The 11416-nt window shown below is 39.6% G+C and overlaps 1 protein-coding gene across 2 annotated transcripts; it reads left to right on the forward strand.

Moving 5' to 3' along the window:
* The first annotated feature begins 1835 nt into the window (after positions 1 to 1835).
* TTC14 (tetratricopeptide repeat domain 14) lies at positions 1836 to 11363 on the forward strand. 2 transcript variants are annotated; one of them, XM_033006425.1, is made up of 12 exons: positions 1836 to 2035; positions 2131 to 2252; positions 2512 to 2711; positions 3106 to 3190; positions 3280 to 3409; positions 4030 to 4182; positions 4861 to 4932; positions 6139 to 6258; positions 6342 to 6464; positions 7159 to 7276; positions 9336 to 9445; positions 9921 to 11363. In XM_033006425.1, the coding sequence occupies exons 1-12, from the start codon at positions 1872 to 1874 to the stop codon at positions 10870 to 10872; spliced, it is 2349 nt and encodes a 782-aa protein (XP_032862316.1). In that variant the 5' UTR covers positions 1836 to 1871; the 3' UTR covers positions 10873 to 11363. The 2 variants fall into 2 exon arrangements, 1 of the variants encoding a protein (XP_032862316.1); XR_006165872.1 differs by lacking the exon at positions 9921 to 11363 and having other exon boundaries at positions 7159 to 8875; positions 9336 to 9386.
* The last annotated feature ends 53 nt before the right edge of the window (positions 11364 to 11416 follow it).

Below are 11416 nucleotides of genomic sequence, written 5' to 3' on the forward strand. Positions count from 1 at the left end.
ATTTGATAAGCAACACAAATTAACTCTTCCTCAGAATACCATTCCTCAAATAAAACTGCCATTATTTGCAACCATGCAACACAGTTCAGGACATTGCACTTGCAGTATGATTCATCAAGGAAAGGCTCCCTTTCTGCACCAGATCTTTGCAGGTGCATTAACCTTTCCATGTCAGTCTGTTTCTAATCAGTCTTAATGTCTAGAAATTTCAACCTAGCATTCATGTTTTGTTTTGTTTGTTTGTTTGTTTGTTTTTTCCACCATGGTACCAGAAATCTAAGTACACACCTGGTCTTATATAGATTGGGAAGACTTTCAATCAAAATCCTGACAGCTGTTTGGTACACAGTAAGTGTTCTGCCTCCTATATCTTTTGTTATATTAAAACAGAGGGATGTGAAGTGAAAATAAAATATAAATTTGCCCTTCTAGTGTGTTCCTCAAGTCTGCTATACCAGTGATATCCCTGCTGGCTTTGAACTGAGCTTCTGAGACCAATGTTTTTGATACGATCCTTGCCCTCTCAGTCATGCTGCTTCCTAGAGGAGTTTGTGTCACTGATCTGCTGACAGCCAGATTGCTATTTTTTCTTCAACATTGTACTGAGGGTAGAAGTGACATTATGCTGTTTGTAGTGGGTTTCCTTCCCCAACCTGCTTTTAAAATTAATTAATAAATGTGATGCCAGGGTCAAAGTATTCCTGAGGACCTAAGAACTGTGTTCTTCGTAATAGACTTGGATTAATTCCAGCTGGTTTTAAGCACCTTTCTCTATTAGCTACAAGAGGTGATTAGCATGAAGAGCCCTCTGAGTTAAGTGTCTTTTTAGCATTTACAGATAGTGCTGGTAAACCGAACCACTGAATCCTGCATTAGGCCTATTTTAATGGCTCAACTATAACCTCAGTGCATTATCTCTTCCCGAGACAATTGCCCATTTTCCCCTTTGTTTCAGTACTGTTATTCTGACAAACAAAGCCAGAACATCTCTCTCCCGAACACTTCTTTGGTTCAGTTGTATGAATTTCTGGAGGGAAGCCTGTCAGAGGGACAGCTCGAAGAACCAGCATTTCCAACGTCACGGTCGTTCGCTTCTGATGCGACACCCCGTCCCCTCCAGGGCAAGCTCCAGCCCCAGAGCCGGGGGGGCCGTCATGCTCCTTCCTTTATTCTCTTTGTCGTCTTGTAGTGCAAACATGGAATAACTGACCAAGAACTATTCAAGAATTTGAGCGCTGCGTTTCCTCAGGTCTGAAGGACCTTTACCTTCTGAGACAAATACGCTTCAGTTAACGTCCAGAAAAACTGTGTTTCGCAGAAAGTCCCCAGCCTGCGCCCCCCCAGCACGAGGTGTACCGGCCGGGAAGCGGCGCCTTTTCTGTTTGAACTCGCGGTTTGATCCCCGGGGTCTGTCGGCAGGGCCGGGGCTGGCGCCGCGGGCCCGGGCCGGCGGGGGCGCAGCGCCCTCTCCCGACATGGCCGCCGCGGGAACAGGCGGCAGGAGCCGCCCGGGCGGCGCTCCCGAGCCGGCGAGAATTTATGCAGCCGCCTGTGTAATTTGTAACTTTTAACTTTTGTAGGTGTTGTTTTTTTGTTGTTTTATGGGTTTTTTTTTTTAATTATTATTATTATTGTCTGTAAAGACAGGCAGCGGGAACCCGTGAGACGGGCTCCGCGAACAGAGCAGCGGCCCCTCAGAGCGGTCCTCCTACGCCCCAGGGGGCGCTAAGGCCGCCCGGCCCGATCCCCGCTCTTGGCTTCGCCTCCTCCGCGCAGCGCATGCGCGTTGCTGCGTGTTGTCGTGTCAGGCAGGAGGCGGGGGGCGGGGAGAGTGTCCCGCGTTCGGTTCCTGTTCCGGGCGAGGCGGCGGGATGGACCGGGAGCTGCTGCGGCAGGCGCTGAGCTACCACGGCCCCGCGCTCCTCTCGCTGCTCCGCGCCGAGCAGCATGACAACCCCGACTTCCGCGGGCTGCTGCCGCCGCCCGGGGCGACCCTGGAGCCGCCCCGCGGGGCCCCGCAGCCGCCGGCCGCCTGGTGAGGGCCGCTGAGGCGGTGCGGTCGAGGGAAGCAGGAGAGCTGAGCCGTGAGGGGGCCGCGGGGTGTTTCTCACCGGGTTCTCCTTCCCCTAGGAAAGAGAGGGCGAGCATTGACACCGAGATAAAGCGCTTCATTGCCAAAAAAGCTGATTTGCTTTTTGCTCACTCCTGGAAACCCAATGGACCTCTCTGTGACACGATTGAAGAAAACGAAGGTAAGCCTGCCCACGGGTGAAGCGTGGCTTCTCTGGAAAGGTGCCCCTGTGACGCCCACAGGGTAGAGTAAGGACGCTGCACTTAAATTGGAAGTATTTTTAACAACAGGTTCAACATTTTTGCTATTGCTTTTTATAGGCACCAGCTTCCTCTTAGTACAAATAAATCATATTTTAACATGCTTTGCTTTTGTGAAGTATTTTGTGTTATCAGGCTGTAGCTTGGTTGTTTCGTAACTGTGAATGTCTCATGTTGCAGAGTATTATGCTGTTATGCCTCCCCTGGAACGATTCATGGAGGTTCCCAGGGAAGACAGGAGAGAATTATTTTTTCGAGACATCGAACGTGGTGATATCGTGATTGGGAGGATTACTTCTATTCGTGAATTTGGCTTTTTCATGGTGTTGATTTGTCTGGGAAGTGGTGTCATACGGGAGATTTCAGATTTAGAAATCACTGTAAGATATAGCTTTGTTCAATATTTTATTTTGTATAAGTAGTAACTTTTCAATGCATTAGTTGGCTTTTCTATCTTTTAATGGAGTGGTATGTGTAAGGGTAAAACTGTACTTTGGGATGGTGGGTGGGATCTGAATTTGTGGCCAGCTTATGATGCTTTGCTGAGTCAGCAAGCACTTATTTTTATGACCCATACGCAATATTTATTACTTCTGAGTTGAAAAGTTCATAATTTCTGGATGTGTAAATATTTATTTGAACCAAACCATGCTTTTAACTATTACGGCTCCCATGTATATTATGACTGAACTAATCTTTTTCTGGCTTAATCGTGGGGAGGAAAAAAAACACCTTTTGGCTTATTTATGATGCTCCTACTTTCTTCTATTACAGGCTCTTTGTCCTTTGAGAGATGTGCCTTCTCAAAGCAACCATGGAGATCCTTTATCTTACTATCAAACCGGAGACCTTATTCGAGGCAAGTAGCTGCAAAAGTTGGCAGGAATATGTTTGTTTCAGTTTTGAGGTGCATCTGTAATTTTATCTTACCTTTTTTTGGTTTTGTAGCTGCCATCAAGGATGTTGATCGTTACCATGAGAAGCTCACGGTGTCACTTTACAGTTCAGCTCTTCCACCCAATCTTTCCAGTACAAAACTAGGTGTAATTACTTCTGATGATTTCCCATTGCATTATAGGTAAGAATATGCTATTTGACTGTACTTGCGAGGTGTTTTCAGTGTGGCTGAAGAGCATGTTTGACAGACTGTTCTTTAAACTTGTCAGTGGTGCTTCTGATTTAATTGGATGATTACATACTTTATGTCGTTCATCTCTTTAATGTAGTTGTTTCTGGGTATGGTCAGGTATTTCAGCACCTTACCCAATATGTAAGGAAAGCAAAAAGCAGAGTGACGTATCTGTCAGTGTAGGACTGTGTTTAGAAAAACCCCAACCCAACAGCAAAAAAAAAAAAAAAAAACAAACAAACCGAAGAAACAAAAGCCTTGGGAGACTGCAATATGAAATTCTTTGAATTTTAAGATTACCCTTAGAAGGCAGAAGAACCCCAGTATCTGGAATTTTTGTCATGTTTTTGTATGTCCTGGAGCTACCTAAATGGTTGCCAAAATAGGTCTCAAAAGCTCACTTAGGCTCAAGAATATAAATACTTGTTTGGGAAATAGTAGGAAAAAATACGCCCATAAAAGAGAGCAGCTTGCCAGCAGTGATAAATATCAATATAGTGACTTTTATTCTAAACATAAGCGTCATAAAATTGAGTGTGGTGTTTGTGTACATTGGTGCTTTTTTTAAGGAGAAGCATGGAAGTTGCTAATACAGCAGAGACATTTGAAGAAGTTTTACATCGTTCCCCAGGATTTGCTAATCCATCATTAGTTGAATATTTAGCAGAAAAACTGGGAATAAGTGAAACAAATCCACCGTCTTTGATGAGAAGTCTTCAAATGTAAGTGATTTTTACATTGTTCCTACCCTACAGCTTTGTGGAGATTATTCTAATCCATTGAAATAGACTTGTGAGTGGAAGTCCTAGACCACTTAAACCTTTTCCATTTTGATTTGCATGACTGCAGCTTACGTGTCCTTAAATATTTAAAAACAACCCACTCTAGAATAAGAAATTTACATTTGAAATTTGGTAGCTCTGGGTAAGCAAGACACCTTATCACACAAAGTGTTTGATACCAGATGCTTTAGGAATTTATTGCTTAGATCTTGTCAACATCTTTAGATTGAAATGTGGGATGTTTCAAGTTTTAATGTTTTCTGTCAGATCTTTATTCACATTATTTATTTTAGTAATAGATCTGACCTCTTGAGTAAAATAGGCTCAGACATAATCAGTGATTGATGTTGTGAGCCCTATATATATCAGGCCCCAAAGCAGGTGTAAATATGGTGTATTTTTGTTAGATGTACTGCACCTGTACTAGTTTCGTTCAGCACTTTTAGAATGGGTTGGGAAAAGCTGGTTTCAGAAATACAAAAGAACATTCCCGACTGAGGGAGAGCCGCAAGGCATTGTATAAATAATATTTTAGCTTATTTCAACTGCATTACATATTATAAGTTTAATTTTGTACACTCAGAAGGCCAGCTTGATGTTTTGTTTTTTTCCTTGCAGTAAAAATTTCAGTGAAGAAGATTTTGCCCCTGCATTGAGGAAAAAGCAATCTGCATCGTGGGCCTTGAAATGGTATGCTATACTTTTCCTTGTCAGAGCTTATTGTTGAGTTGGGTTAGATTACAAGTTCTATTTCTTAAAAGAAAATACACATTGAACCAGTTTTTCCAGTGCATGTGTGGTGGTGTAACCAGGAAGATCTTGAAAGTAACCCTAACAGCCAAGTGGGTACGTGATAGATAGTCTCGAGGTTCAGTTTCAAAATACGTGTCAGGTTTAAGGAAGAACTTCTTAGAATATTTATAATATGCTGGCCCATTGATGAGATGAGAGCAAGATTTGTGACAATACCAAGTACACAATTTTCTATTTTATAGTTGGGTGTTGAATGACCTAATACTGCTTGTCATGCCATGTAAGCCTCAAACTGTAGATTTAACCAGCGCCTTTGAGAAGTTAAATGTATTTCCCTGGCTGCATTTGTAACAGCAGCTCTGGATAGATGCAATTACTTGTATGCTTACAAAGTGAAGGAGGCAGAAGTAAGAGAGACTTTTCTTCTAAAAATGTAATTTTTTTGTGGAGAAACTTCTCTGGAATCTGCCAGCTCAAAAAAAAAAATCTGAATGAAGCCTTAGAATTTTTGGTTTCTATGCTAACAAAGTAGTGCTTTTCTTAAGACAGTAGTGTTTAGCAACTTTGATTGCAGAAAAAGTTGCTTATAAGGGTGAATTACATATAAATTTTAATTTTTAAAAGAAGACACTAATGAAAAGTTTTGAAATTCAATCAGTTCTCTTCCAATATGTTCATCTCTTGGCAAACGTAGAAAAAAGGTTCAGGTCATATGACGTATAAAACCTCAGAATATTCAAGTTTGAGGTGAACTGATTTCAGTGTGTACCATCTGCCCATCTCGCCTTATGTCATTGGTTTAATAGTGATTTTTAGCTTTTTCTGTAATTAAGCCTACTCCAGTTTAATGGTGGTATATCACAGTTTTGTGCAGAGAAGTTCTTAAATAGTAATTCCATAAATGAAAAAATATGTCTGCACTGTCTGCAGAAGCATTCTCCAGTACCTTAAGATTTTGGATTGAAGACATTGTATTGTGTGGAATTATGTCAATGTTGCATTAATTTGAAATTCCAGTGTTAAGTACATGATAACAAGGTCATGTTTTATTACGTATCACCTGTTTGGAACCATAATTTCTGAGTAATGGTGTAAAATCTGTGTAGGCTAACTACATGGTATTTTCTAAATATTTTTCTCCAGTGTGAAGGCTGGGGTTGATTATTTTAAGGTTGGGCGCCACGTGGAAGCCATGAATGAGTACAACAAGGCTTTGGAAATTGATCCACAAAATGTTGAAGCTTTAGTAGCACGTGGAGCTCTGTAAGTTTGGTTGTTTCATTGGGTTTTCTACTTTGTGAAAAAGAAACACCACTAAAATCCACACAACTTTTCTGTTGTTCTAGATATGCAACAAAAGGAAGTCTGAACAAAGCTATAGGTGATTTTGAAATTGCTTTAGAAAACTGTCCTACTCATAGAAATGCAAGAAAATACCTCTGTCAGACACTTGTGGAAAGAGGCGGGCAGTAAGTGTTGGAGTTATGTTTTTGTTTGGTTGTTAACAGTTTTTCTCATAATATTTTTATAATACCATTCTACTTAGGACACAGAATGCAATCTTTCCTTCCTGGCTGTGTGTTTAAAAAACCACATGTCTGTGGAAATACACCTGCTTATGCAGTTAGTTTACACTTTCTCCTCTGTCCCAGTTACAATCCTGGCAAAATATTTGAGGTTTCTTCGCTGATATCCCTTCACTGGTAGGATACCAGGCTTTGCATAAAGTCTATGAAATGTTTGAATGTATTCCAGTAAATTGTTTGTGGTGGGTTTTTTTTGTTTGTTTGTTTTAAAAAATATATTTGTAACAAAACTAGGTTCTGCTACTCTACTGAAACATCGTTTAACCACAATAATGCAAAATTCTACTTTTGAATATTGAAGGAATAGATTTCTTTTAAGCCCTGTGAAAGCCCTATTTAAGCCCTGAAGAGAGGCACATTTTTGAAACTGGAATTGAAATTTCAAAGAATAGTATTACTGATGATGATTAGGAGATAATATATCAGAAATACCATTTTCTTTGCTGAGGTGATAGGGTCTTGGAGACATGCAGCGATAGTATCATAGTGCAAATAAGAAAGGTAGTCCTAAAAATAAGAAAAAAAACCTGTCAGAAATTGTGTCTTAACTGTATATTAATTATCATCTGAATTTTAGATTGGAAGAGGAAGACAAACTACTAAATGCTGAGAGTTACTATAAAAAAGCCTTAAGTTTGGATGAGACTTTTCAGGAAGCAGAAGAGGCCTTAACAAAACTCCGTAAGCATATGCAGGTGATTCTTTACTTTCTCTTCATATAGTGCTCTCAATAACAAGAAATGAACATCAGAAATCATATTAAATCTTTCAAACAGAGAGTTTAAGTTGATAGTTTGTCTTATTCTCTGCTTCCCTTCTCCACAGTAAATCTCTTATAGTGAGCATTATGGCTGTACCTACCAGAAGAAAGGTACCTTATGACTCCACTGTTTTGAACAGGATAGTAAAGAAATGCCAAACAGTGGAGATGGGGAAAGAGCAAAGCCTGTTAACTCTGTCAGCTAAAGAAAGGATAATTATACTCTATCACAAGCATGATTAATAATGTTAAATTAAAACATTCTGTGGATACAGACACCCAGATTGTACAACACATAGGCAAGCCAAATAAAAATTGTACAGCATTGTACCAGCCAGATCCTTATTTGGAGTAATTATGAAAAGATGGAGCGAGACCACTCAGAGCTAACTCACTGGAAGATCAGATGAGAGGGGAAAGTTAAGAGGTGGTTTAAAAGAAAAGGAGGTGGAGGGTGGGTGGGCAAGCACTTTGAAATATCTTAGCTTTCTTCTCTGCTGTCTTGTTTTTTATTTTTGTTTGTTTGGTGTTTTTTTGTTTTTTGTTTGTTTGTTTTTGGGTTTTTTTTTTTGTTTGTTTGTTTGTTTTTTTCTCTCTTGCACGCAGCATATTTCCCAGGTGAGCCCTGGTGGGTCTCTATGCTAATCTGACTTGCCATCTTTTTTCTTTTATTTACCTCCTTTACTTGTGTTGTCTTTCAGAGAGGATCAAAGAGTAAGATAGAGCACTGAGGAACAGGCTTGTTTTGTCCTATGCTTCTGCATGTAAGGAGGTACATACACTGGGGTAGATGGCCTTAATCAACACTTCTTCAGTTGGTGGAGCCATAATGCTGACAGGTTGTGTTGGAAAGAAGGGGGAAGAGGAGATATGACAATCTGTTTAATAAAACTGGACTACATCATAGATAAACCATGTATGGTATTTCAGCACTACATGCGTTTGGCTGCTTTAAAAAGAGGTTTCAGACTCAGTTAAAACGATGAGGAGTATTCTCAGCAAGTAGGAGACAAATTTTACTCTTTTATCATTTTCCTGGTATAGTGGGTCATTGATGCAGCAGGTAAAAACCCATGATGCTAGCTATTTGTTGGTTTGCATAGCAGTTATGCACCTGCAATTCAGGGTCTCCTTTATTGTATCTGTAAAGACAGTTGTTAAGTTTTGAAAACAATAAGCAGACTTTCTGCTCACTCTGAATATGAATAGATCTGCTCTTTAGGACTCTAGAGGGCAGAAGTCTGATCTCTAATAGACTTAAGGATTATTCATCTGGTGAGATGCTCTCCTGTATTTACCTGTATTTTAATACCTAAGTCTGATACTATCACTGTTTGCTAGAATGGCTGAAACAACAGTGGAATATGTTTTCCTGTAATACTGATTATGTGTTTTTCTCCAATGCATTTTCTTCTGAATTGGACCGTTGTTGCTGTATGTGACATCTGGTGCTGCTCATCACCAACAAACCCTTGGAACATGATTTCTTACGTAAACTATGCATCAAACTGGTCTGTGAAATTGTTACAAAACGGTTTGTATTCTAAACATGGCCAACTTGAATACATTTTAAAATTGGTTCTGCCATGTTTTACCTGTAAACTACAATAATGATACTTTCCCTCAAACCTTTCTCTCTTCTTTTTCTATTTTATTTTTTCCCCTTCTTTTCTCCATGTGGGGTTTTTTGCACATTCTATCTATACCTTTTGGGCTCCATGCTTCACGGTGTGCTGGATCACGGGTACCACTGCAATGGCTGGTCAAATATATTTTTTTAATGGAATAAAAACTGCAATATGGTCCTTAATGTAAATCTGATTATCATAACGGCCAATGCCAAACTCCTGAACAATATTAATTCTTGATCTGGGAATCCTGGTAAAATATCCCTGCTGTGATTGTACATTTGAATGGGGTTGGGGACATGGGGAAAAATACCCGTGTTAACTCAATGTAATTTAATTTTTTTATGATGCTTGGGTTCAAAAAAGAAATCTTTGGAACTGAGGGAGAAACAAGCTGCCAAAGAAGAGAGACAGAAAGAAAAGAAAGTAGAAACAAGCGCAGAAAAATTGCGTAAGCTCTTAAAAGAAGAAAAAAGGTAACTTTGTTATATTCAGTAAACTGATAATGTGGCAGTAAGTGCAGATAAGACTGAACAATCCACTTTCAAATAGGTTGTCCAGCAGTAAGCTAGACAGAACTTACACCTAGGTTAGCTGCTTTTCCTCCAGAATATTTTTGTGGGTAGTGTCCTTCAAGGCATATAACCTTTAACAGAGGTATAAGTGCAAAAGAAGTTGTTTAAAAAAATACTTCACGATGTGAAGTATTTGCAGAGTGTAATGCCATATTAAACTGGGAAAGATGCCTTCTATAACAAACTGTTCAGTGGATTTAATCTTAATTTTTTGATAAAGAAATGACATTTGAAACCGTCTTGCCAGGTCAGGCTCAGTTTCCTTTCATGCCTTACAGTCCAGTCTCAGCGAAACTGGGGGAGTACAGATCTGCTTTCTACATATAATTTTTGCCTGATACTGAAGATTATCTCACAGGTTAATTACATTTTTTAGGTTGAAGAAGAAAAGGAAAGTATCAACTTCCTCCTCGTCCTCATCATCATCATCAAGTGATTCTTCGTCAGATGTATCAATTTCTTCTTCCTCTTCTTCCTCTGATCACAAGAAATGTAGGAAAAAGCGTCGGAATAGATCAGAGTCTGCCCACAGCTCCAAAAAATGCTCATCTGGAGCTTCTTCCCATTATAAAGATCAGATTAGGAAAGAGGAGTGGTATTCGCCTCCAGCTGATACCTCTGCTTCCTTTCTTAACCAAAATTTTGAAGTGGAAAAACTGCTGGAAAGGCAGGACAGCTTAGTGTGTCCGAAAACACAGGTAAAAGAGAAAGACAGACACTGTTCTTTTTCGAGGACTTCAGGTGATGACGAAGACACTTTTGGAGGTAGGTCTGAAGATTCAAGAGATTCGTACAGTAGCTCCAGGACTCTGCCAGGTAGTAGCAAAACTGAAAAATATGGTAAACCAGATAGATTTTTCTCCAGTCGGAGGGGGTTTTCAGGTTCATATCATAAGTCAGATGATAAACCTAGGATGCATTATTTTAGGAAATTAGAAAGGGATGTAGAGGGGAGAAGAGAACAGTTTAAAAAACATGGCTCAGGCCAAGACAGGTATTATATTTCTCCAGCAGGGTCTGACTATTGTGGCAAGTCAGTGGGAAAGTACAGATCATATTCTAGCACCTGCTTCCAGGAAGGTGATAAAAGTTATGATAGTGATAGGCATATGTTAAGTCATCAGAGAAATGAAAGTGAGTATAAGAATAGGAAAAGAAGTTATGAGGAGACTAATAAAACAGAGGAATCAGATGAGGAACCGTCTTTAAATGGTACAGCACAAACTGAAAGTGGCACTAAAAGAAACTTGCCACAGAACTTAGTTAACATATTCAATCAGATAGCTGAGTTTGAGAAGGAAAAAGGAAATAAGCAGAAGAAACAGTAAAGTACGAAAGAAACGCTATTCTGATGAGTGTAGTTAAATGAACTTTTATCTGAGTATCTCTTGAGGAAATGCATATGAAGAGTGATAGGCAGAATTTGTTCTGTCTTGTAGAATGTCAGGGAGTTCTTAAAGTAAAGATTGTACATTGGGAAGAGATGCAAGGATATCTTGAGTAAATTATCAGTTATTATTTAAAATCTAAGTTTCCTGTGCTCTTAATTTGGGATGTTCCTGTACAGTATCCTCTGTCTGATGGGCTGAAATGCTTTGATAGCCCTGGACTGTAGTTAGCTGTAACTCGCATCAAATATGCACTTTAACAACAGATGTTTTTGGTTTGGTTTTTCTCATCCCCTGGGGTACTACTGACTGCTGATATTTTTGTATCACACTTAACTTCCAGCTATAGAAAGAGGATAACTGAATGGAAGTCACGTGCCATCAATGTGTATAGCTCATTTGATCATTAAATTTTCTTAATTTTTTCTTAATTTTGTGTCTTGATTTTTGTTAGTGTTGGTGGGATGTTTCGTACTGGTGCAGT

Source organism: Tyto alba, unplaced genomic scaffold (assembly GCF_018691265.1).
Source record: "Tyto alba isolate M040663 unplaced genomic scaffold, T.alba_DEE_v4.0 Super-Scaffold_10, whole genome shotgun sequence".
NCBI lineage: Eukaryota > Metazoa > Chordata > Aves > Strigiformes > Tytonidae > Tyto > Tyto alba.

Bases quoted from the DNA above. Each gene is read 5' to 3' on its own strand.
- TTC14 (XM_033006425.1), top strand. From the start codon at position 1,872: ATGGACCGGGAGCTGCTGCGGCAGGCGCTGAGCTACCACGGCCCCGCG. The intron at 3,191-3,279 runs GCAAGTAGCTGC...TTGGTTTTGTAG, and splicing joins AACCGGAGACCTTATTCGAG to CTGCCATCAAGGATGTTGAT. The intron at 6,259-6,341 runs GTAAGTTTGGTT...CTGTTGTTCTAG, and splicing joins TTAGTAGCACGTGGAGCTCT to ATATGCAACAAAAGGAAGTC.